This window comes from Anabrus simplex, chromosome 4 (genome assembly GCF_040414725.1).
Source record: "Anabrus simplex isolate iqAnaSimp1 chromosome 4, ASM4041472v1, whole genome shotgun sequence".
Taxonomy (NCBI): domain Eukaryota; kingdom Metazoa; phylum Arthropoda; class Insecta; order Orthoptera; family Tettigoniidae; genus Anabrus; species Anabrus simplex.
In genome coordinates this window covers 408,120,195-408,146,256 of record NC_090268.1, presented here as the reverse complement: position 1 = coordinate 408,146,256, position 26,062 = coordinate 408,120,195, and the positions used below count along the sequence as shown (strand labels likewise).

The window sequence follows — 26,062 nt, the reverse complement described above, 5'->3', positions numbered from 1 at the left end:
CCAAGCCAGGGGAATTAACATTATGAGGGGGTTGATTCTGAAAACTGAACCGCGGCCATCGGACTAAAGGCAAGCATTCTATCCATTCAGCCACAAAGCCGGACTTTCATTTGCTAAACCTTAGACTACCATTTCTACTGATCAATCAATCAATCAATCAATCAATCAATCAATCAATCAATCAATCAATCAATCAATCAATACTGATCTGCATTTAGGGCAGTCGCCCAGGTGGCAGATTCCCTATCTGTTGTTTTCCTAGCCTTTTTATAAATGATTTCAAAGAAATTGGAAATTTATTGAACATCTCCCTTGGTAAGTTATTCTAATCCCTAACTCCCCTTCCTATAAACGAATATTTGCCTCAGTTTGTCTTCTTGAATTCCAACTTTATCTTCATATTGTGATCTTTCCTACTTTTATAAACGCCACTCAAACTTATTCGTCTACTAATGTCATTCCACGCCATCTCTCCGCTGACAGCTCGGAACATACCATATAGTCGAGCAGCTCTCTTTCTTTCTCTCAATTCTACCCAGCCCAAACTTTGCAACATTTTTGTAACGCTACTCTTTTGTCGGAAATCAAGGGTTGAGCATTGGCAGTAGCAGAGGCCAGGGCAGTAACTTGTGAAGCAGCCTTGACAATACAGCAGGCTTCTCCGTTGGCTATTGGCTGCAGCTCAAAACGCTGAAGGCTTGACGTTCACTAAACCAGCTATCCAAAAGGGGTAACCTAAGTCTAGTGGTAGCCCACGTCTTCATCCCAGCATACTCCACTGGATAGCGGAGATAAATACCTTATGCACTCACGCACTCAGTCTGTATCTAGTACTTTGACATCATCTCGATAACTGACAGATAAGATGGTAATGAGTACGATAAGGAGAAGCGATCATATCTGTCAATGAAATGGCGGACCACGAACGTGATGACAGTGGATTTTACTTCTTGGAATACAGGTAAGTTTCTCTCAACCATTAATGTGTTGATTTATTTATGTAGGCTACATAAATATTAGTGATTAGAGAAACGATTGCAATTCTCAACCGTTTTTGTGTCGGGGAACCCTAGAAATATGTAACTAAACCTTGAGGAATCCTGGCTGTCTGGGACATAACTTACTTTAATTCTAGGGCAACATATAAAACAATGTTGTACTTTTGGCGAACCAAATTACAATTCGTAAATATTTCCAATAACATTTTAGAACAGTATTTATTTAATACTGCCTCCGTGGCCCAGGCAGCAGCGCGCCGGTCTCTCACCGCTGGGTTCCGTGGCTCAAAGCCCGGTCACTCCATGTAAGATTTATGCTGGACAAAGCGGAGGCGGGACAGGCTTTTCTCCGGATACTCCGGTTTTCCCTGTCATCTTCAGTTCCAGCAAAACTCTCCAGTATAATTTCATTTCACCTGTCAGTTATTAATCATTGCCCCAGAGGAGTGCGACAGGCTTCGGCAGCCGGCACAGTTCCTATCCTCGCCGCTAAATGGGGGCTTCATTCATTCCATTCCTGACCCAGCTGAACTGGAAACAAGCTGTGGGCGTTCATTTAATACTTTTCATACGGAAAAAACTTTAATTTTACAACTTAAAGAGATCTTCAAATGCTCAATGAGATGTTTGTACTTGTCTCGTGGAATATAATCATTTTGTTCTTCGATGGTTAAAACAAAGTTGTTCTTCGACGGACAAAATCCTATTTCGTTGTTTGACTTCAAAGTCTGTCAAACACAAAAACGCTTGCTCACATAATACGTGAATCGTTTGAGTAACAGCTTTCTGTGAGATTTCACAGATAACTAATGCACATCACAAGACCGTTCAGCGAATTTGAATTTTGATGTCCGATCAGATTTCTATTCTGCCAATTGTTTTTGCATGTTTAATAAATGATTTAAACCGACTGGGTATTCCATGAAAGGGTTCCCGGTCCAGTCGTACAAGTGAGATAATAACGAAGGGAAGTAGCCTATTTCTTTAAGTTTTTCCGACAGGAATTCTACATTAGTTTTTCTTAACCAGGGTTAACTTACTTGGAGAAGGCTGAAAGGGTACAATTGTTCCTACCTATGAAATTTGTAATAAAATAAGTATCTAAGATTAGCAAACCCATTTGAAAATTGCTTTGTACTAGCAGTGTATGCCCTTTTGTGTACCTTGATGTAGCTTTAAGTTACTGTAGAATTAATCAAAGAACTTCGTCAATTTCACGTTTTATATGTTGATATAGCACGACAATTTGAAGTGAGACCCTATAAGCGCTATAGTTGGGCCCATGAGAGTTGAGGTCTGACGTTTAGCGCCACCGGCGAGAAAAAGTTGAGTAACGCTGCTCGAAAATGGTCTGTTGCTATGGCAACGATAACAAAGTTGCCACATTTAAGGATGCTATCGCCACGTGGGTTGGCTTGCTGTCAGTCGCTTTATTATTCGGAGTAGTACTGTGTTAGCTGTGTTAGTAGTTGCTGGTTTATGTAATAATTTGAGTGTTTGTTTCCTGAACATTATTTTTGTTGTTAGTTTTTTGTAAGTTAATCAGTGGCTAGTTGTACAGTTCTATTCTTTATGTGACATGTGCATTTGTTGAAGTTATTGCCAGTTTAGTGAATATGAAATCTCATATTTATCGTCAATGACGTGTTCTGTCTTAAGTGCCGGAATCATTAGCCCGGGCTTAGGAACGGGTCAAAGTTTATTGAATTGCATTAGGCCAACATAGTTGATTAAATACCGTATGCAGCTTGTATGAAAGGGTAATATGCCTCAGACTGAGGTAACTATGACAACGCAGCATACTTCGTAGTTACTGCTTTCGCCGCTCAAATGTCAGACTTTAACTCTCGTGGGCCCAACTATAGTTCCGTCAGCTAGTGTGGCAAAGAGAGCAGGGCGAGTATGAGGGAGCAGACAGTGAACGCGCTGTTGCTGTTTCTCTCCCTTCGTTATGAACTACTTCCCATTACACGGCGATAATAAACTTCCGATAGGAAGACGTCAGTGAAAATCTCATACTGGGTTGGCGATCACGGGTCACTTAGCTGAGCCCTGGTATTGCTTCTTATCCGACCTTCCTTGGTAAACTATTGTTCTTTTCCGAACCTGGCGCTATTAGATTTCGAGGGCTAGGGAGTCTTTCATTTTCACGCCTTTTCGTGGCCTTTGACTTTCTTTGCCCGATATCTTCATTTTTCGAAGTGTCCCTTCCATTTTTTCTTTGATTAGTATTAGGCTACAAGAAGATGGTTGCCTAGTTGTACTTCCTCCTAAAACAATAATTACCACCAGGATTACCACAACAACACTCAGTGGAAGAGAGCCGACAACTCTTGCAATTTAGGCCTCAGTGTTGCCGAGCCGTCCACAGTGACAGACAAAGCAAAGAGCTAGAACACTTCAATACTGGCTAAATTTTAACATATCGCGTGAGAGCTAGGCGACCACTGATCTGCGGTCACCTTTCGGCAACATTGAGCAATCTTCCCTTCGATTGGCTCTTGACGGGACACTCCCCTGGACAGATTAGAAAGCAATGGTCTTGCATGACTTGGGACAGAAGAGCTTCTCAGTCTGCAATACACACATTCAGTATAATATAAACCACTATAATATACCTGTAAACAATACACACTACTAAACAAAGAATGATATGTTTCGTTTCGCAAGAATATCCTCAGATTCTATCAAATAACTTTAAACCATGCTAGGGTTACCATTGGTCCGCATTTATGCGGACATGTCAGTATTTTCGACGTTTAATATAGTGTCCGCGTACATTTTCACGATTGCTGCTAATGTCCGCATTTTTATTTTTGTTTGTTTTTGCTTTCTTGCTTGTTATTTAAAGGGGCCTAACATACAAGTCATCGGCCACTTTTATTTTTGGGAAGAAAGATCTTTTGATTTTTGTGCTCATCTCGTATTGTCAACAAGTTATATGCTTTTATATCGATTATTGATTTAAATCTGTTAGGCCGGTATTACACTATCAAAAAACTTGGATTCAAATAACTTGGATCAAAGAGATTTTATAATCATTTATAAAAGAACTTGGATGAAAACCGTCTTGGATCAATCTTTGACGATTTTCTCCATGTTGTTATATTTGATCAAAGATTTCGTGATAAATTTGAAAGATAACCTGGTAAAATGACCAATAATTAAATTGGAGCGTTGCTGCAGTGAAACTGCTTATTGCATTGTACGAGGAGAAATATTTGCTGTGTAACACGAAGTCCACACATTATAAAACAGAGAATTGCGATTAAAGAAGTACAGCGATATGGCAAATGAACTTTTAAAGGTCATTACGGGTGAGGATATGAAGAGATAAACCGTTCTCAGGACCCAATACTAGGCTGAAAAGATTAAGGTAAATGCTGATGTGATCTATATTTATTAAAAGAGTTTACTAAAAACAGCTTTGGCAAATCCGTCCGTCTGTTCTACTGGACCGATTTACTTCAGTTTTGTTTTATTCTCTCCAGAATTACCTGCTGGTGAATCATATCATGATACATTGACAGGTCTCTAAGTTCAGCCAACCTTCAGTAATCATACAATCAAATCATTAAATGATCACTTCACTAATTGTAGGCGAAAGGCTTGCCCTCACCCGCAATATATTCTGTTCTTAGCAGGTTGCTAAGCAACTAACACTTTAATTAATATTCTGATATAAATTATTTTCATCCTTAGTAATATCACTGCATGCAGCCATGTTTGATTCCTACCTCTCAAGCCTCTCTTATAATGGGAGAATATTATTCTGTGCTATATACGCTTTAATATTCTGACCTTCCCCAGCTTCTTAATATACTCAACAGATGGCAGAACTTTCGTAATAACTTACATGCTGCCAAGAGAAAACATGGATGTTCGCACAGACGGAAAGATATCAAGTCGACTAACATTCTGTATGACCATTAACAGTAATAAACAACCTCTTGAAAAAGTGGGGTCTACCTACTCTTACACGAACCAGTATTCAGTCACGGCCAATTGTATGTTGCACTATTTCGTGCAAGATCGTTTGAAAACGTTAAGATCCAGATACGCCCGATCGGTTGAAGCACAGTGAATACTGTATGGAAAGAATGAATGGATCCGTTGTTATCTACCGGTATCAAATGTTCATAAAACTAGTGGAAAGTGCAGGCAAAACTATATGACTACGACAGGCATATCAGTAAGAGTTATCTGACCTGTTTGTAAAGAATGCCGCGGAGCAGCGCGGATCCACTACATAGTCTATACCGGTATATTAAAAGAGTTTACTAAAAACAGCTTTGGCAAATCCGTCCGCCCATTCTACTGGACCGACTGGCTTCATTTTTGTTTTATTCTCTCGGGGATTACCTGCCAGTGAATCATGAATCATCTCTAAGTCCATCCAACTTTCAGTAACCATAAAATCAAATCATTAAATGATCAAAATCAAAATCTCTTTATTTGCAAATGAGGTGTCTACCTCGGTGGCAAATGGTACACTAAAATACATTATTGTCAAGCACTAAATATTAAATTAACATGAAGAAAATTTTCCTATAATACAATATTATACAATTTACGCTAACAATTTTTTTTTTTGCTATTAAACACACAGTTCATCCTTAATAAATTTATATTGTTTACAAAATTCTACTTATAATATCTCCTGTACTACTTACAAATATAGTCAACTGATATATAAGTGGAATTACTTCAAATGATAACTTACTATACAACTGGTATAAGATTAAAATTTACAATGCATTTATTTACTTTTTTTTTTACCCATTCTGGAACCTAAGTAGCATAACGACCTGCTGCGTCTTAACCAGAGCCCCTTTTGCCACCACTTTTCAGGGTTCCTGAAGGGCCTTCACAGCTACCGTAGCGGTCCCAGGGCCCCTCGAAGTCCCCACTGTACTTCACCCCTACAGGCAGTCCCCTTCTTTGGCTGTCCAAACTCCTTAGACCAGGGGATGGAATTAATTCATTCACACACATTTTTTATTTCCATTAACTGCACTGGTCGAATGCCCTCTAATATTTCATTTATTTTCTCTGTTGCTGTTTATTCTCTTCTTGAATATCTGTACAGATTTTGGAAAAGGATCAAACACTACCCCTGGTAAACTGTTCCACTCCTTCACACCCTTCCCAATGAATGAAAATTTACCCCAATCGCTTCTGCTAAAATTCCTTCTAATTTTATATTTGTGGTCAGTCCTGCCGATATAATTATTTTCCAACTGAAGCCTCTCACGGATATCTCCCCATACTCACTCCAATAATTGCAGGCGAAGGTTTACCCTAACTCGCAATACATTCTCTACTTAGCAGGTTGCTAAGCGTCTAACACTTTAAATAATATTCTGATATATGTTATTTTCATCCTTAGCAATGACATTGCATGCAGCCATGTTTGATTACTAGCGGTCAAGCCAGAGAGTATACACTTCCTCTGATCATGGAAGAATATTATTATGTGCTATATACTCTTTGATTCTCTGACCTTCCACAGCTTCCAAATATACTCGACAGATGGCAGAACTTTCTTAATAACTCACATGCTGATAATAAAAAACATCGACGTATGCACAAATGGGGTGGTATCAAGTCGACTAGCCTTCTGTATGACCATTAACAGTAATAAAGCGCAGGGACAAACTCTTGAAAAAGTGGGTGTCTAGTTACTCGAACAAGTATTCAGTCCCGGCCAATGATATGTTCCACTGTCTCGGGATTTTAAGATCCAGATACACCCGAATGATCGAATCACAATGAATATGGAAAGAATATTATAAATTACGTTACGGATGAATCAGTTATTATGTACCGATATTAAATGTTCATAAAAACTACTGAACAGGGCGGGCAAACAATCTGACTACGACGGGAATATCAGGACGAGTTATTTGACCTATTTGTAACCAATGCTGCGGAGAACGGGTTCACTAATTACTTACATTTTGATTATCTATGCCTAGTGAAACTAGTGTTATAATTACAAACATAATATCAGCAATTACTTTATCTTTTCAGCTAAGTATTGGGCCCTGAGAAAGTTTTTCTCACATCCTCACTCATTCTCGGAATACGTGTAATGTATTGTCTTCGCTGGCGAGATGTAGTGTTTACAGTGCATTATGTCTTCTGGTATGGGCTATATCAAATTTGTTACATTCATAGATCTGTCTCAGTCTCATCCTTGGCTTTGACAATATGAAAGGGACTGAGGTATGAGTGATGCTAGTAATACCAATCCTTATGCAGCCAGTCCCTGTTATGAATGGTGTGAAAATATCGCTCAAAGGGTCGGTTGGTGCATGCATTTCAATGGGCTTAGCAGACTGATACATAATAGCAACGGCTGGCTCGGTGAGGAAAGCAACGGGAAACTACCTCACTCCTCATGTCCCTAGTACGCCTGTTCAGTGACGCCTAGGCTATTTATGACAGCTGTTGGCGGAGCTGCAGATGATCAAACCAGCCTTCGGGTTGAATACCCAACATACACATATTGTACTGTATGTTTGAACGTGCTCCATTGGTAAGAAAACGAGGAGTTACTGCCAGTCGCTCTTCTCAACTTACAGCATTTCTCAAATGGGCATTTTGCTTCGCCAGTAATGGAGCAACGTTCTGAACTAAGTTATGAAATGTGTCTATATCCATTCTTATGTATCTCCGGCATGATTCCAGATCTTCACTTTTCAAACTCCTTCATTATTATACTCACAATTCTTATTGAGCTTCTCCTCGCAACCCATGACCTCACCCAAAATTTCAGAATTTTCTTAACAATAGTCCTATCATTATTACTGCACACACACACACTTTCAACTAGAGCGGGAGCCTGCTCAGAATACATATTTGTTTACATAGCCTTCTTGGAAAGAAGACTGCATAGTTTGATGTAGTGTTATAGCATATCTTTGATTACAACATGGCATCAACTATTGATCAAATTATTTTGATCAAAGTTATTATCCGGAAACAATATTTATCTGTAGCTGTACACATGGCTAAGAATTTCTGTCCCATTCATCTACAAATGAAAGTGGTAAAAAAAACATTAAATAGTGAAGTGACTAAGTCATTTTAAGAAGGTCCCCAGTTCCTTTTCCTAACTGAAGTGACTGAGTGGTCAAGTAATATTGTACTACGTTTATTTAATACACCATTATGTCTTCATAGTAAGTCCTGTCGCAATGCCATTCGTTTGAGAACCCTTACATTCTAAAACTGACTGCGATATTGAACAGTTGTCATAGCTATGGCCTGTGGCAGTAAACTAAGTGCCCGTTCCCAGTGACTGTGTGAATCCTATATCCTACCGAACTCGTGTGTTGTGCTGCTCTAGTGACCGTGTGGTGGCATATTTATGCATGTGTAGATAGTTCTCTTTTGGAAGGATCTTCGATGATATCTGGGGCTCCGCCCAATGCGGGGGGGGGGGGGGGGAGATCATACCGCACAACTTCCACCATTTGACGAGTTCCTTCCTCTCCCAACCCCTGCAGTGAAACCTACTCCCATAGATAGTCAGGTTAATGTAATGAACCCTGGAACCTTTGGATTCATTCCAGAGATCCTCCAGTTTGTTTTTTTTTTTTTTTTTTTGCTAGGGCCTTTACGTCGCACCGACACAGATAGGTCTTATGGCGACGATGGGATAGGAAAGGCCTAGGAGTTGGAAGGAAGCGGCCGTGGCCTTAATTAAGGTACAGCCCCAGCATTTGCCTGGTGTGAAAATGGGAAACCACGCGAAACCATTTTCAGGGCTGCCGATAGTGGGATTCGAACCTACTATCTCCCGGATGCAAGCCTCCAGCTTTTTAAATTAGTCACAAATTCTACAGCCATCCCTTCTCAAGTCACTACCTAATCTATAGTGACAAAATTGTGAACCTCTACCCACTATGACTAAAAAGTTGCTAAAACTACCCCCTCCACCTCTGAGTGGAAAGTAATCAAATCCAAATCCACCAGAGAGTCTATATTCTCCGGGAAGGTTAGAAGGACAACGCAACCAATCAGGAAAAATGCGTGCATTAAAATAAGTAATGCTTTTTCAATTCTCACTGGGAGCAACCAACCACGCGGTAATCAGCAGTCCTCTTCTGCCAGGAAAGTACGTGGTGAGAGAGAAGCGACTCCCGCTACAAGTGTACCGGAGGCTGTGGCCTCAACATCACAGTCCCAGTACCACGAATCGGTTCCCACTGAGTCTCACCTATGGATGAAGAACCAACTTCGGTGGTCAGAAAAGGCACGGTCCTCTCAGTAATTGTTTTCGACAAAGTTAACTTTTCCCGTGATACTAAATACCCTAAAGGTATTCTCAGTGGGGAGTTACGAGCAATCAATCAACGTGATTGCTTAAAATATCACGCTGATAACATCGAGGACTACAAGAAGTTAAAACATACTTCGAACACTCAACTGCTTCCCACTACACCCATCAGTCACCCCACCTCAGATCATTAAAAGTTATTATAAGGAATCTAATTGAGACCGTCGATACTGACGATGTAAAAATGGAACTAACAGAATTAGGATATGCACCTATAGACGTGCACCAGTCAGGGGCGACAAGGAAGACGGCGGGTACCCTTACCATTTTGTGAACGAAATATTGTCTAGTTAGTTCAGTTATCCTCCCCTGCGAACCGTGACCTGCCGTGGTGCGGAGGCTTGCGCGTCCCAATGAAGCAGATAGCCGAGCCGCAGGTGCAGCCATATCGGATGGGTATCTGTCGAGAGACCAGACTAACGAATGGTTCATCGAAAGGGGGGTAGCAGCCTTTCGGAAGTTACAAGGGCGGCAGTCTAGATGATTCTCTGATATGGCCTTGTAATATTACTCAACATGGCTTAGATGTGTTGATACTGCTGCGCGGCTAAAGGCAACGGGAAACTACAGCCATAACTAACTCTCGAGGACATGCAGCTCTCTCTGTATGAATGATGTATTGATGTATTGTCCCCCATTCGGATCTCCGGGTGGGGACTACACGAGAGGGGGCGATCATCAGGGAGATGGATACTAACATTTTTGCGAGTCGTAGCGTGGAATGTTAGACGTTTGAATCGTTGTGGTAGGTTAAAGAATCTGAACAGGGAGATAGATAGACTAAAGTTAGATGTAGTTGGTATAAGTGAAGTACGTTGGCAGGAAAAGATGAATTTTTGGTCGGGCGAGTTGGCCGTGCGGTTAGGGGCGCGCAGCTGTGAGCTCGCATCCGGGAATTCATGGGTTCGAATCCCACTGTCGGCAGCCCTGAAGATGGTTTTCCGTGGTTTTACCATTTTCACACCAGGCAAATGCTGGGGCTGTACCTTAATTAAGGCCACGGCCGCTTCCTTGCCATTCCTAGGCCTTTCCTGTCCCATTGTCGCCATAAGACCTATCTGTGTCGGTGCGACGTTAAGCAAATAGAAAAAACAGAATTATAAATACAAAATTAAACCGAGGAAATGTAGGAGTTGGCTTAATAATGAATATACCGAGCTCGATAGCTGCAGTCGCTTAAGTGCGGCCAGTATCCGGTATTCAGGAGATGGTAGGTTCGAACCCCACTATCGGCAGCCCTGAAGATGGTATTCCGTGGTTTCCTATTTTCACAGCAGGCAAAAGCCGGGGCTGTACCTTAATTAAGGCCACGGCCGCTTCCTTTCCACTCCCAGCCCTTTCCTGTCCCATCGTCGGCGTAAGACCTATCTGTGTCGGTGCGACGTAAAGCAACTAGAAAAAAAAAACTGAATAAGAAAATGGGGCAGCGGGTAAGCTACTACAACCAGCATAGTGAAAGGATTATTGTTGTCAAGGTAGACACCAAACCAATGCCCACCACAATAGTGCAAATCTATATGCCTACTAGTTCAGCGGATGATGAAAAAATCAAAAGAATATATGAAGAGATAGAAGATTTAACAAAATATGTAAAAGGTGACGAGAATCTAATTTCGATGGGAGACTGCAGTGATTATGATGATGATAATGCTTGTTATTTTAAGGGCCCTAACATCGAAAGTCATCGGCCCCTAGACTGGAGTGCAGTCGTAGGCGAAGGAAGAGAAGGTAATGCAGTAGGAGCATTCGGAGTGGGACAAAGAAACGAAAGAGGAAGTCGGCTGGTTGAATTCCGCAGCAATCACAATTTAGTCCTTGCGAATACTGGTTCAAACACCACAGACGACGGCTGTACACGTGGATGAGACCTGGAGACACTGGAAGGTATCAAATAGATTTCATTATTATTAGGCAGAGATTCAGAAACCAGGTGTTGGATTGCAAAACTTTCCCAGGAGCAGACGTAGACTCTGATCACAACTTGTTGGTCATGAAATGCCTGCTGAAGTTGAAGAAATTGAAGAAGGGAAGGAATCCAGTGAGATGAGACTAGATGAAAGAAAAGAGTGTGAAGAATTGTTTCAAGGAACATGTTGCGCAAGGATGAAATGGAAAGGCTGAAGGAAACACAGTAGAACAATTGACAGTTATGAAGAATGAGGTCAGTAGGGCAGCTGAAGAGAGGTTAGGAAGAAAGGAGAGAGCAACTAAGAATCAATGGATAACTCAAGAGTTACTAGATCTAATCGATGAACGACGAAAATACAAGAATGCAAAAAATGAAGAAGGTAGAAAAGAATGCAGGCGACTAAATAATGAAGTGGATAGGAAGTGCAGGGCAGCTAAGGAAAAATGGCTGAAGGAGAAATGCAAGGATGTTGAAAGTAGTATGGTCCTAGGAAAGGTTGATGCTGGATACAGGAAAATCAAGGAAACCTTTGGAGAAATTAGGTGTATGAATATTAAGAGCTCAGATGGAAAACCACTTCTAGGGAAGACAAGGCAGAAAGATGGCAGGAACATATCCAACAGTTGTATCAAGGTAAGGACATAGATGATATGGTTCTGGAACAAGAAGGGGCTGTTGATGCTGATGAAATGGGTCACGCAATTTTGAGGTCAGAATTCGACAGAGCTTCTTTGATAGACCTATATAGGAACAAAGCACCTGGAATTGATGACATTACCTCGGAATTACTGACTGCTTTATGAGAAACTAGCATGGCGAGGTTATTCCGTTTAGTGTGCAAGATGTATGAGACAGGAGATTTGCCAGAATGTTGTTATACCTATTCCCAAGAAAACCGGTGCTGACAAGTGTGGAAACTACCGCACCATTAGTTTGGTATCTCACGCTTGCAAAATTGTAACACGTATTATTTAGAGAAGAATGGAAAGACAAATTGAAACTGCGTTGGGAGAAGATCAGTTTGGCTTCAGAAGAAATGTAGGAACACGTGAAGCAATCCTGACTTTACGTCTGATCTTAGAGGATCGAATTAAGAAGGACAAGCCCACATACATGGCATTCGTAGATCTAGAAAAGGCATTTGATAATGTTGATTGGACCAAGCTATTTGAGTTTCTGAAGGTAATCGGGATCAGGTACTGAGAAAGAAGAATTATCTACAATCTATATAAAAATCAGTCTGCGGTGATACGAATCGAGGGCTATGGAAAAGAAGCAGCAATACAGAAAGGAGTGTGGCAAGGCTGCAGTTTGTCCCCCTCTTTTTCAATGTTTATATAGTCAGGCAGTAAAGGAAATCAAAGAAGAATTTGGAAAAGGAATCACAATCCAAGGAGAGGAAATCAGAACCCTGAGATTTGCCGATGATATTGTTATTTTATCTGGGACTGCAGAAGATCTGGAGTAGTTGATGAATGGTATGGACGGTGTCTTGGGTAAGGAGTACAATATGAAAATAAATAAGTCCAAAACAAAGCTAATGGAGTGCAGTCGTACGAAGTCAGGTGATACAGGAAATATTAGATTAGGAACTGAAGTGGATGAATATTGTTACTTGGGTAGTGAAATAACTAGCGATTACAGAAGAAAGGAGGACGTAAAATTCCGGCTAGCACAAGCAAGGAAGGCTTTTCTTAAGAAAAAAAGTTTGCTCATTTCGAACATTGAAGGAATTAGAAAAATGTTTTTGAATTCTTTCGTTTGGAGCGTAGCATTGTATGGGAGTGAAACATGGACGATAACTCGCTCAGAAAGAAAAAGAATAGATGCTTTTGAAATACGGTGTTACAGAAGAATGCTGAAGGTGAGATGGATAGATCGAATCACGAATGAAGAGATACTGAATAGAACTGGTGAGAGGAGATCGCTGTGGCTAAATTTTATGAGAAGAAGTGATAGAGTGATAGGACACATCTTGAGACACCCAGGACTTGTGCAGTTGGTTTTTGAGGGAAGTATAGGAGGTGAGAACGATAGGGGTAGACCAAAGTATGAATATGACAAGCAAATTAGAACAGATGTAAGATGCAGCAGTTATGTAGAAATGAAAAGGTTAGCTCAGGATAGGGTGGCATGGACGCTGCATCAAACCAGTCTATGGACTGATGACTCAAACAACAACAGTTCAATTACTTTTTAGAACATTAATTATTTCCACATTCATGACATTATTGTACTCCCCGCTTTACTTATTTTCGTCTTACTTCGGCAATGCTAGGACTCGAGTCAGTTACAGGAAGCACGTAGACGAAAGTAGACTCTGTCCATTCTGTGTTCGTCGGCTTACTTCTAAAACTTCATAAGTCCAATTTTTCACGATTTTCATGTTTGCAGCGCGTTATATGGATTTATGTTCGCTTTTTCTGCTGGATAAAACCACGTATGTCTTTCTCGCATTTTTAAAGAGTTATTTAAAATAAATTAAACCTCGTATCCTTCTCGACCTTAGAATGTTACTATAAAACCTCGTAAGTCTCCTGGTGTGACATACGTGTTTTATATCTCAGGTGATGGCATGAAGTTTACCTAAGACCACGTAACTCATAATAGAGCTGCCTGTTTGTCCGCCACTTCTAAAAATGAATTAAACAACGTTCGACCTCTGTTGTACTCGCGGGAATGGGAGGTAAACGCCTGTTGAATCGACTCAAATAGTACCGTACTAAGGTTAGTGTGGTGATACAATGCACGCGAAGTATTAATTGTTGATTCGCTATTAGTGCCTATTGCTAGCAAAGCTGTGTAATGTCGGTGGTTATTCTCTGAATGTGAGCTGTCGTTCGCTTCCTGCATTTACACAAATCGGTAAGTACCTAATCAATCAATCAATCAATCAATCAATCAATCAATCAATCAATCAATCAATCAATCAATCAATCAATCAATCAATCTATAAATCAATCAATCAATCAATCAATCAATCACTACTGATACTACTGATCTACATTTAGGGCAGTCGCCCAGGTGGCCGATTCCCTATCTGTTGTTTTCCTAGCCTTTTCTTAAATGACCGCAAAGAAACTGGAAAAATTATTGAATATCTCCCTTAGTAAGTTATTCCAATCCCTAACTCCCCTTCCTATAAACGAATATTTGCCCCAATTTGTCCTCTTAAATTCCAACTTTATCTCCATATTGTGATCTTTCCTACTTTTAAAGACACCACTCAAACTTATTCGTCTACTAATGTCCTCCCATCTATAACTAAGGTGCCCAAGGAAAAATTGTAAAGCAGTAAAGAAATAATTTAACATGTCTTTCATAAATCAGCAATGTTACTTAGGTTCTCTCGTACAGTTAATTTTCTCAATGTCGTATGACCTTCGGAGTTGGTGGTAAACATTCCTTCGTTGTCTTTTCATTTCAGAGACAATGAGTTGGAGAATTATGAGAATTCTGGGTATGTTGGGGATTGATGTGGAACGTGCAAGAACTGCACATGTGAATTACGTAAAAGAAACACATGACAGGAAAGACTACGAAGAAAATGACCCAGACTGAGAAGGAAGGGCGGTTTCTTATGACATTGATGAAAAAGAATTGTATTCGCAAACTCAGGCAAGCGAATTCTATATGGATTTCGATGTTATTCAAAACAGTGAGATGTCTTTGGGAGAGTTTGTAGCTGATAACACTGGTTGTCTTCAGGCCGTAAACGAGTCTGCAGAGGAAAACAACAGCACAGCAAATGCCGGTAAAGAAACATCAGAGCAAACCCTTCCAATTTCTGGTTCTCCTCCCACAGGAAATAGAGCTGAAGGAAGACGAAGCCCTGAAGATGTAATTGAGGCTCAAAGAAGGGATGAAAATAGAGTACAAACCGCTTTTACGGTATTGGACCAAACGTTTAGCCCTACGGATTCCTCAGATACCCTCCCCCCAAACGTTTAGCCCTACGAATTCCTCAGATCCCCCAAATGAAACCCATGAAGATGTCAGTGAAAAACAGTAATGGGAACAGTGCAAGCCGTGGAAGAAAAAGGAAAAGGTCATCAAAGGACCCTGAGTGGACATCTCCACGGACGGGAGCTGGGAATACGTCGTGGAAAGACCGCTGAGGAAAATGAAACCACACTGCAATTATTGTATTTTGAGTACAAAGTCAGCCAATGTGCATTGCATGAGTTTTATGGAAGGTGACAGAAGGCAGATTTTCGACGAGTTCTGGAAATGCTCGTGGAAAGAAAAGAAGGGGATAGTAAGATGCCTCGTAGATGTACAGGCTCCGAAGGACAAGAAACATCACAAGAATGACGAGCCTCGAAGATCAAACAGCTTCTACTTCCATTTAAAACAAAATGGGGTCAGGAATAGGATATGTAAAAAACTGTTTCTAAAAACCCCGTGTATTGGAGAATGGTCAGTGCATAACTGGGTGAAAGAACACCGAACTGAAGAAGGTGATGGGAATGGGGACGAACATGCTTTGGTTAAAAAATCCCTGGTACGTCCGAGAAGAATAGGACCAGAACGTCATCTGAAGGACAAAACGGAGAGCGCAGAACACAAAGCTCACTTGGTTGCGTTATTAAACGAGATTCCGAAGTTAGAATCGCATTACTGCCGAGCAACTACATCAAAAAATATATTGAACCCATATGGACTTTAAAAGCTGCCCTGCATGGAGAATATCAGCTATACTGTGAAAGGATGAAAGTTCAGTCTTCGTCTATGAAGACATTTCTTGAGGTATAATGAAATGAATTTATGTCCCTTTTGTCCCGAGAAGGACAGATGTGATACGTGCTGTAGCTACAAAACAGGGAATGTGTCAGAAGGAGACTATATAACACACAGGCTCAAAAAGGAATCGGCCAGAGAGGAAAAGGCCTTCGATAAAGTCAATGCCAAGCATGTGTTCACTCTAGATTTTCAGTCTGTTTTACTGTCCGTACCTACAATCATCTGCAATCTATTACAAAATGAAGCTCAAAGTAGATAAGTTAACGGTGTACGATCTCAAGACACAAGAAGGATACTGCTACTTATGGCATGAAGGTGAAGGAGCAATAACTGCAAATGACTTTGCGAGCATCATGTGTGACTTCATACTGAAAAATTTTGCTTATGAATCAGGAGATGAGACGATATTTTACAGAGATGGCTGTGGCTACCAAAATAGAAACAGTGTACTGGCAAATGCGTTTCTGTTATTAGCTAAAGAAAAGAACATCACCAACACTCAGAAGTTTCTCGCTAAAGGGCATACACAAATGGAGAGTGATTCAATGCACTCTACAACAGAAAGAAAACTGAGGCATACAGAAGTCTACGTGCCTGCGGAATATCTGTCTGCATGTAAGTCTGCAAGATTGAAACCCAAACCATACAACGTTACGTATTTGACACATTCCTTCTTTAAGGACTACAGTTGCATGAAGATAGTTAGAGACTCTACAGTTAGTGACCTCTGCTGCATCCGCTACCACCCAAACTTGAAAGTAAGGATCAAGACGGGTTTCAAAGGTGCGTTTCATTCACTATTTTAGGTGCGTTTCAGATTTTCTCCACTGTAAATTTCTGCTATTATTTTCAGGTGCCTGGGAAGAACTTCCTCAAAGACAACGAAAGAGCAGTGGAAGTTACTCACTGGTGACAGTGAAAAATCTTTAAAAATAATGGACAAATATCTGGATCTCCAGCAACTGAAACAGCCGATATCTCAAGATTATCATACTTTTCATGATAACCTACATCATGATTAGAGACAGCCAAAATTTCTGAATAAAAGGGGCTAAAATTCTTGGTTAAAAAGTATAACAATTCTTGAATGAAAACGAAAATTTCTAGATTACACCATGTTTGAATTATATATACAAAGTTTTACTTTGATAACAATTCTAAGATACTTAACACTGTTTAACATTCAAAGTTGTACGCAGACACCAGTTCTAAGTTCATCATTGTAAGAATTGTTCTTGTACTTGTTACTACACACAAGAACTGTGGAAAAAAGTTCATAGCTTTTTCAAGTAACTCGAATATTTACTTTCTTTTGTTTTTATGCCTGTGATTTCTATAAGCTGATCCATATTAAAACTAGTATAGTAACATTAAACATGTTACGGAAATCAAACCTTAAAACCTAGTATGTCCAGATAAGGTTAGAATGTTATTTCTTAAAACCACGTAAGTCTACCTGATATATGAAGACTCACTTGGAATGCTTATTTATGCTATTCAACAGAGATATTAACGCTAACCAACATGGAAACTCGAAAATTACAACGGTTGAACAATTTCTGCGAAATTTATAATATTTTTCCCTCTCCTGAAAAGTGTGCTAAAATGACGTGATTTTAGAATGTATGTTCCCTTTGATTTTTACAGCTCTCAGATAGAACAACACTAACGCTATCTTTAGATGCTGACTGTGGAACTATGACTTTCCCATAGCGAGATTTCTCCGTACAGTAGACAGACTTACTTTTTTTTTTTTTTTTGCTAGTTGCTTTACGTCGCACCGACAGAGATACGTCTTATTGCGACGATGGGACAGGAAAGGGATAGGAGTGGGTAGGAAGCGGCCGTGGCCTTAATTAAGGTACAGCCCCAACATTTGCCTGGTGTGAAAATGGGAAACCACGGAAAACCACTTTCAGGGCTGCCGACAGTGGGGTTGGAACCTACTATCTCCCGAATACTGGATACTGGCCGCACTTAAGCGACTGCAGCTATCGAGCTCGGTGACAGACTTACCAGCGTCTCTTCTTGCTCTCATTGGCTAGTATTTGGATCTCAGTTATAAAGGTGTTCTTATTGGCTACCATCTCAGACATGCTTTTAATGTAATTAATTTGAATTTACTTTATTATAAGACACGTCTAAAAATAAAATAATAATATTCAAATACGAATTATACCAAACTTGCACCTAATAAATGAATGATAGCACCAAACCCTTCAAGTACATGCATTTTCTTGCCCGCCAATATTAGTTACGCTATTAAAACCCCAAGAACTATTGGCTTACATTCTTAATAATGAACTCCAGAGTGTGCATGCGGAAACAACAAAATTGCTTAATTTGATGCTGTATATTCAGTTAACGTCAGTTGCTAGTGAACGCGCTATGAGTGCCTTCAAACGAATTAAACCCTATTTAAAGAAATCGATGACCAAGCAGAGACTGTCTAACTCGGGAACTCTAGCTAGAGAGAAGGAACTGCTGTGGCGTCTTAGGAAGGTGCCTGACTTCAAGACGGGACTAATAGATATATTTACTAAAATGAAGGATAGGCGGATCGAACTCATTTACTAGAATATTGTTCAAGGTGACTTGTACGAAAATCTACTTATTTCTTTTTTTTTTCTTATTAAATTCGCATGACGATGAAATATATTGCTATTTTTTATTCTAAAATTATGTTGTTATTTGACAACTGCTGCTGCCTATTTAGTCTATATTTAAAAATAAAACGAGTACACGTAGTGTTGTAAGTTGTTATAGGGTTTGTCTTGGTTTCATATTCATTAATACAATATTGAGTACAGATCTGTATGCGTCGAAAATAGAATTCCATATATAATATGATTAAAATAGTTTAAATTTAAAAAAATCTCCGTATACCCCCTTACTTAGTTCACGCTTCGCCACTACCACCAGTTCTCAAAATGAAACAACAGTAAAAAAGTTATCAAACTCCCAGTATTCTCTCTGACACTTCCCCAGAGAGAATTCTCGGAGACGATTTACAGCGTGCGGTATATCTGCGGCTGTAAAGTTGAAATTGAAGCGTTCGGAAGTAGTAATATCCCAGTACAATTTCATAAGTGCCAGCGGTTAGGCCACTCAGCTAACTACTGCTATATGCCTTTGAGGTGGGTAAAGTGTGGTTCCACACATGCTCCAAATCAGTGTCCCCTTAAACCCGAGGAAAATGCGCACTGTGTAAACTGTGGTGGTGATCATCCTGCCTCCTGGAAAGGATGTCAGTTGTTTGTTAAGCAGATGGAGGCTAAGAAACAGAAATCGTCACAGGTCACTAGTGACTTTTCTTTCGCGAATGCTGCAGGAGGAGACGCTCCTCCTGCCTCCTCTCCTCCAGGAGGGACGATAAGTGGCCTCTCCGATATACGAGAAATGTTGTCTTTATTAAGGGAAGTTAACCTCCCCAGGTTAGTTCTCATATTGCGTGAAACAGCTATTAAGCTCAGACAGAGTACCGGTATATTTAGGAAAATAGAGGTATTATTTAACGCCTTCATGAGTTATTATCACTCAGAGTAGGTGGCTGTCAGTCTATGGACTCACTATATGTGCTTTTAATTGCGAAGGTGTGACTGACCAAAGACTTGAGCTCGAGGCCTTCGTCTCGGACAATAACTTCGACGTTTTATTGTTATCGGAAACCTATCTTAAACCCTATATACATTTTAAATTACGTAACATGACAGTACACAGACTCGACAGACCGACGCCTAAGGTGAATAGCCGTATGTATTTAATCTAAGATAGTATATCACGTGCTACGTCCTCCCTCTGACATGACTATAGAATGTATCGGTGTAGAACTAAAGCTGAACGACCTCCACTACCGTATATAGGCCGTTTACTCAAGGCCTAAAAGTCCTCTGCAACTAGCAGACTTTTAACTTTTTTTTTACTAAATCAGTAAGATAGGGTTCCGATAATATTAGCCAGCGACCTCAATTCACAGCACATAGACTTCAAATGTAGGACTACTAATGCAAAGGGAAAGATTCCAGCTAGTTTTTTACATGATAAAATGCTCTGATTGACACCTCTGATGAACCCACGTACTATCCGTAGTCATTAAGGTGTAGACCAGACATTCTAGATGTCGTTCTGCGTAAAAATTATTAGAACCCGATTGAGGTTAAGGTACATAGAGTTCTAAATTCCTAACCACACGGCCAACTCGTCCGGTTGTCTGCAGTGTACTACAGTTGTGCTGCAGTTGTGTAGAAGATGAATGAACATCAAGTCAGTGAGGGTCTTCACTGCCGGAATTACACGATTTCAAATTGTGTTGCACATTTTAATTTATATCATAGTTTCCTTTTTGAGTAGGCCCTATGTTATTTGTTATGTTTCCTTTCTTTTCGTTGTAGAGGATCAGTGGATAGTCATTTTTGTGTGTTTGTATTAGCGTATATTCCTGCACTTTAAGAAATGATCAAACAATCTGATATTAACATGCCTTAATTACAAAAGGAAAAATGTTAATCTATTTATTTATTTATTTATTTTATTTATTTATTTATTTATTTATTTATTTATTTATTTATTTATTTATTGTCGTATGGCAAGTATACAAAAGAAAAAGAAAACATAGAATATATATAAAGACAAGAATGTTGATAGCATTTAACAATCGATGTCCAGTTGTTGTAGCCAGTCTAAGAAGGGAGTTGTAGCATTGATGACATCTTGGACTGGTCCGTCATACTATCTCAGAGGGCACTCCTCAATAAAGTACTTCACTGACTGGGAAGGGGCTCCGCAGTCACAGGCAGGGGATTCTCGAAGTCCCAACTTAATGTAGCATGGCCCTGTTTTCAAACGGTTGAGTTTAGTCCATTGGTGTCTCTTCAGGTGAAATCCTGGGAGTCCACTTGTGGGTTCATGGACGCCTTGGTGTTTCACAAGTGCAGAGTTCCAGCTTTGATGCCATTATTTCTGGATATTGAAGCCAGTTATGTCGTGCCATATTTGGGTCCTTAATTTAAGACGAGAAAGGTGTAATAAATAAAATGTGGCCGTAAAAACTAAATATTCACTTAAATGAATGGTTTGTTTGTTTGTTTGTTTCAGAATCTCCCTAACGAATGAATTTATTTTAGTGGTCACTACCATAGTGTGTATCATCACAGTCCTGTTCTTCTACCGGAGAAAAGGGAGAACTTTAGTCTACTACAAGGTAGATCTGGCTTTCTCGATATTTCTTTTTTCTAGCCTGAACGTGCCTTTTGGTTTGATTACATGTATCTTTATTTTATTTTTTCAGAATCGCTGCATTCTTTGTGGAACTGAGCGGGGAGCTGTGGAAGAATTGCAAGTACATTTACATTACTGGATTAAAAGAGTAACGGAGAATGAAGAGCAACTACTGGAAAGGGAACAAGCATTGAATATTAGAGATAGAAGTTCAGAGGAGAAGAAAGAGGCTGATAAGACAACCAGAGACAAGGACGCTGAAGTTTTGGAGAGGGCCATTTCCAGGTTTGATACTTCTGGTCCAGAAAGTCTGTTGAAGGCTGCAAGTGGTGGGCGGTTGGAAGAAGTTCAAGCGGCACTTAGGATTGGGGAGATATCAGTGGAACACCGAGATCGTGACGGCAAGACGGCGTTGCTGAGGGCAGCTCAGGCTGGTCACCTGGCTGTGGTACAGTACTTGGTGCAGGAGGCGCATGCGCATGTTGGGCTGAGAGACCACTGGGGTCAAACAGCCCTGCATTGTGCGGCCTGTAAGGGACATCTTCCTGTAGTGCGCTACCTTGTGCAGGCAGGAGCGAACACAGCAGTCACCGACACCTTCTGGGGATGGACAGTACTCCACTGGGCAGCGGGTCATGGACGGCTACAAGTGGTACGCTACCTGGTGCAAGACGTGCACATGGAGGTGTCGGTGAGGGATACGGAGGGACAGACTGCCTTACACTGTGCGGCCTGCAATGGGCACTTGTTAGTAGTACAGTATTTAGTGGCGGAGGCAGGAGCTGATGTGAACGTCAAAGACAACAGTGGACAGACCCCTCTGCATTGGGCTGCCTCTAACGGTCACCTGGACGTGGTCCAGTTCCTGGTGGATGGCGCTGGGGTGAACTTGGATATCACCGATAACTCCGGTCAGACACCACTGCATTGCGCAGCTTGCAATGATCACCTACAAGTGGTGCAGTACCTCGTCCAAGCCGGGGCTGAACGTGGGATGAAGGACGTATATGGACGGACTGCACTAGCCAGTACTCGGTCTCCTGCAGTGCGGGCTGCCCTCTTCGCAGACCAGGTGACCAAGAGGCACAGCACTGGAAGAAAAAATACAGCAAAACAAGAATTCAATGGCAATTTTAAGATTCTCACACCTTTAAACACCAGAAAATTGACCACCTAATTAAATACTCATCTTTGTCGCCTCGAATGACTATATAATGTTGAAGTTCCTTAATCTCAAAGCAAGTGGAATGGGAAGTAATACTCGCTCTCTCGAGTCTGAAGACTTGCATTTTTTAAAGGATATTCGTACATGCTAAGCAGTGCGCCAGCCATGGAAATCTTGGAACGCTAATATTTTAGTTCTAACTTTATGCCTAGTGACATTTACTGAACTTTTCATTTAATTTATTGCATACTACAGGGCTTTTATCCCAATTACAACAGCATTAATTTTGATACATCGTAAAATTACAAATTATCATGAAATTAATCAGCTTCGTGTAATTAAATATAATTTGTATAAATAAAATTATAATTGAGGGGTTGCCGGCAAGAACCCCGCTAGTCAGAAAATCACAATTATGGGAAAACGAGAAAAACCGCATATCTTCGTCCCATAAATAGCTATTTTTGTTTTGTCTAAATACTCTGTAGACGTCAGGGATGTTATCACAACTCATTGAGTGATACCGAATTATATTTTCTGGGCGTGAAGGAGGAAAATGGATTGGACTAGTGGGATTTTCGCAGAATTCAATACAACACCACTAAGATAAAGCCTAATAGTATTATATTTATATTCCATATTAATATAAATTATTATTTATTAAAGAAAGAGGAGGAAAATATGATATACAGCATACAATGACAACTCAAAACATTAATCTTCACATCCATCACTACTGTCATCATTGTCTGTTTCATAGTCGGAACTGGTTGTAGGTACATCCACTGATGCAGCTGTGCCAAAGAGGCTTGAGTAGTACTCTGTGCTTGCAGGATTTGCGAGGTATTCGATAAGTTTCAATATGTCCTTAGCCTTCGCAGCTTTCACTGCAGGAGAGGATGGGAAAGCTCCTGCTAAGTTGATTGTGTCAGGAGTTTTGAACTTCGGATCTGTGATGATGTGACGGCCCCAAGGACCATGGTACATTTGTCGAAAATATACAGCCGTATGTTTGAAGTCACACCGCACAGAATGAACACCCTGAAGCCTGAATGCTGGCTTTGGTTTTGTTTTACAAAACTAACTGTCAGTTGCTTTTTTAAAATCCTTGAAATCATGGTGGGTGAATATCTCCAGAGATGGACGCGTTCAGGCCTTCAGAGTCCTTTCATCCCAGTCTTGAGGAAGTTCGGCGATGGTAGTCTTCCTGCGTTGAGCAGAAATAAGTGAAAAATCCCAGTCGTTTGGTAGATAGCTGTAACTACGAACGGGAAAAAGGTATGTAACCCTTTTAAAAAGTTTGAAAAGAGGAAGTAAATCATTGTTTTACTTTTGTTTTGCCCAGGACAGCTGTTACTTATTAAAACCAGCCCATTCGTTAACTCGGAGTGTGGGATGCTATTTTTGAAATGTAGCAGCATTGAGATAACCTCATTGGACCATTTGTGTCCATATTAACGTAAAACCTTGGAGAAATGGAGTACAACCTAGAGGAACGCGGACAGTTATATAAAATAAAAGTGTAGCTTATCAGTGGTTTATCGGGGGTTGAGCAGAGCGCTCTCGCAGCACCTGCCTGAGGTACCACTGACTAGTGGTGTTCTCGCTAGAAACAGTCCAGACTTGTGGGGTTTTTTACCGAATCGCCGTATGTTTAGAGGCTAATACAGTACGACTTGAGGTGTTTTTGACAGAATCAGTTGTGTAATCACGTGCGTAATGCTGAACACTACAAGATGGCACCTAGAACTCGTTTTCCGATTTTTTTGACTAGTGGGATTCTTGCCGGCAACCCCTCAATTGTGTTTTTTCACTTCAAATATTGCTTCATACTTCATGTGCTGTGATACATGGACTACATAAGGCACTAGAAGTATTGAGGAGCCATACTGATCCATAATAATGGAGATTGCTCGGAGCAGGCTTCAGGGTGCGGACACCCCTCTCGACAGCATTCCGGATGAGATCTATAGGACTGAGTTCGGGTGACCCTGATGACCAGGCAAGATTTTTTTATTTCTGTTACAATTTGCTTTTCGTTGCACCGACACAGATAGGTCTTATGACGATGGTGGGAAGTGATACAGCCACAGACAGCATTTGCCAGCTGTGAAAATGGGGAAACAACAGAAAACCATATTTAGTGTTGCTAACAGTGGAGTTCGAACCCACTATCTTCCGAATTCAAACTCACAGCTGCTCCACTCTAACCGCAGCAAGAATCCTCATGGCCTTAGAGTGTTCATCGAGCCAATCGACCATGATCCAGGAGCGATACGCTGGTGTATTGTCTAGCTGAAAGTACAGGTCTCTAGCAGGATGTTGGGGGATAACAAATGGGTATTTGACGGAAAGTTCCCGTATTATTTGCCGACGAAGGACGTTGGCAGATGTACCGAGGGTTCCATTTCATCCCATGTGAACGTTGTCCGTAGTATTATATTTACCGTACCTTTGTGCCATTCGCTAAAACACAGTTTAATTCAATTGCTCGTCACTATATAATTTCCGTTCTTTTCTGGCTCATGCATTTATCCTAGGAGGAATCAAAGAGGAATACGGAAAGGGAATCACAAACCAAGGAGAGAAAATCCAAACTCTAAGATTTACCGATGATACTGTTGTTTTGTCTAAGACTGCAAAAGATCTGGATAAATTGCTGAACGACATGGACACACTATTGAAGAGGGAATGCACGATGAAGATAAATAAATCCGAAAAACAAAGATAATGGAGTGCAGTCGAACGAAGTCAGGTGATGCAGAAAATATTAGATTAGGATGTTAAGTGTTACAGGAAGTAGATAAATATTGTTACTTGGGTAGTAGAATAACTAATTATGGCAGAAGAAAGGACGATATAAAATGCAGACTAGCACAAGCAAGGAAGGCCTTTTCTAAGAAAAGAAACTTGCTCACTTCCAACATTGATGTAGGAATTAGAAATATGTTTTTGAAAACTTTCGTCTGGAGCGCGGCATTTTATGGAAGCGAAACACGGACGACAACTAGCTCAGAAAGAAAGTAAATAGAAACGTAGAAATGTGGTGTTACTGAAGAATGCTCAAGGTGAGATGGATAGATCGAATCACAAATGACAGGACACTGAATCGAATTGGTGAGAGAAGATCGATTTGGATAAATTTGACGAGAAGAAGAGGTCGAATGATAGGACACATCTTAAGACACCCAAAGCTTGTTCAGTTGGATTTTTGAGGGAAGTGTAGGCAGTAAGAATGGCAGTGGTATACCATGGTATGAATATGACAAACAGATTAGACCAAGTATAAATTCAGGATGTAGTAGATAGGTAGAAATGAAAAGATTAGCTGAGGATAGATTGGCACGGAGAACGGCATCAAACCAGTCTCTGGATTGGTGACCCTAACAACCACAACCCTACGAGGAATAATAATTGTTGTGATGTTCCTGCAAGTGCTTCAGTAGATCTTAAAAAGCTCCTTCGTGATCTGACACGCTGAAAAGTTGGCTAATGTCCAAACGGAGGATAGGCCTGAGATGCAATTCCTTGTTCTTCTCTTTTCTGGCAGGTATTTCTCGACGGATGTCAGGACGAGCTATATCAACAAGACAATGGAGCTTTTCTAAAGTTATGGGACGTAGACAGCCAGCGATATTTCAGCTAGTATTGTTGAGTGTCAGAACCACAGTTTTGGCAGACAG

At 40.6% G+C, this 26,062-nt stretch overlaps 1 protein-coding gene across 1 annotated transcript; it reads left to right on the top strand.

Moving 5' to 3' along the window:
• The first annotated feature begins 907 nt into the window (after positions 1 to 907).
• Positions 908 to 23,509, top strand: LOC136872777 (espin). Its single transcript, XM_067146615.1, has 3 exons — positions 908 to 961; positions 21,092 to 21,197; positions 21,285 to 23,509. Exons 1-3 carry the CDS (start codon positions 912 to 914, stop codon positions 22,389 to 22,391), a joined length of 1,263 nt encoding a protein of 420 aa, XP_067002716.1. The 5' UTR covers positions 908 to 911; the 3' UTR covers positions 22,392 to 23,509.
• The last annotated feature ends 2,553 nt before the right edge of the window (positions 23,510 to 26,062 follow it).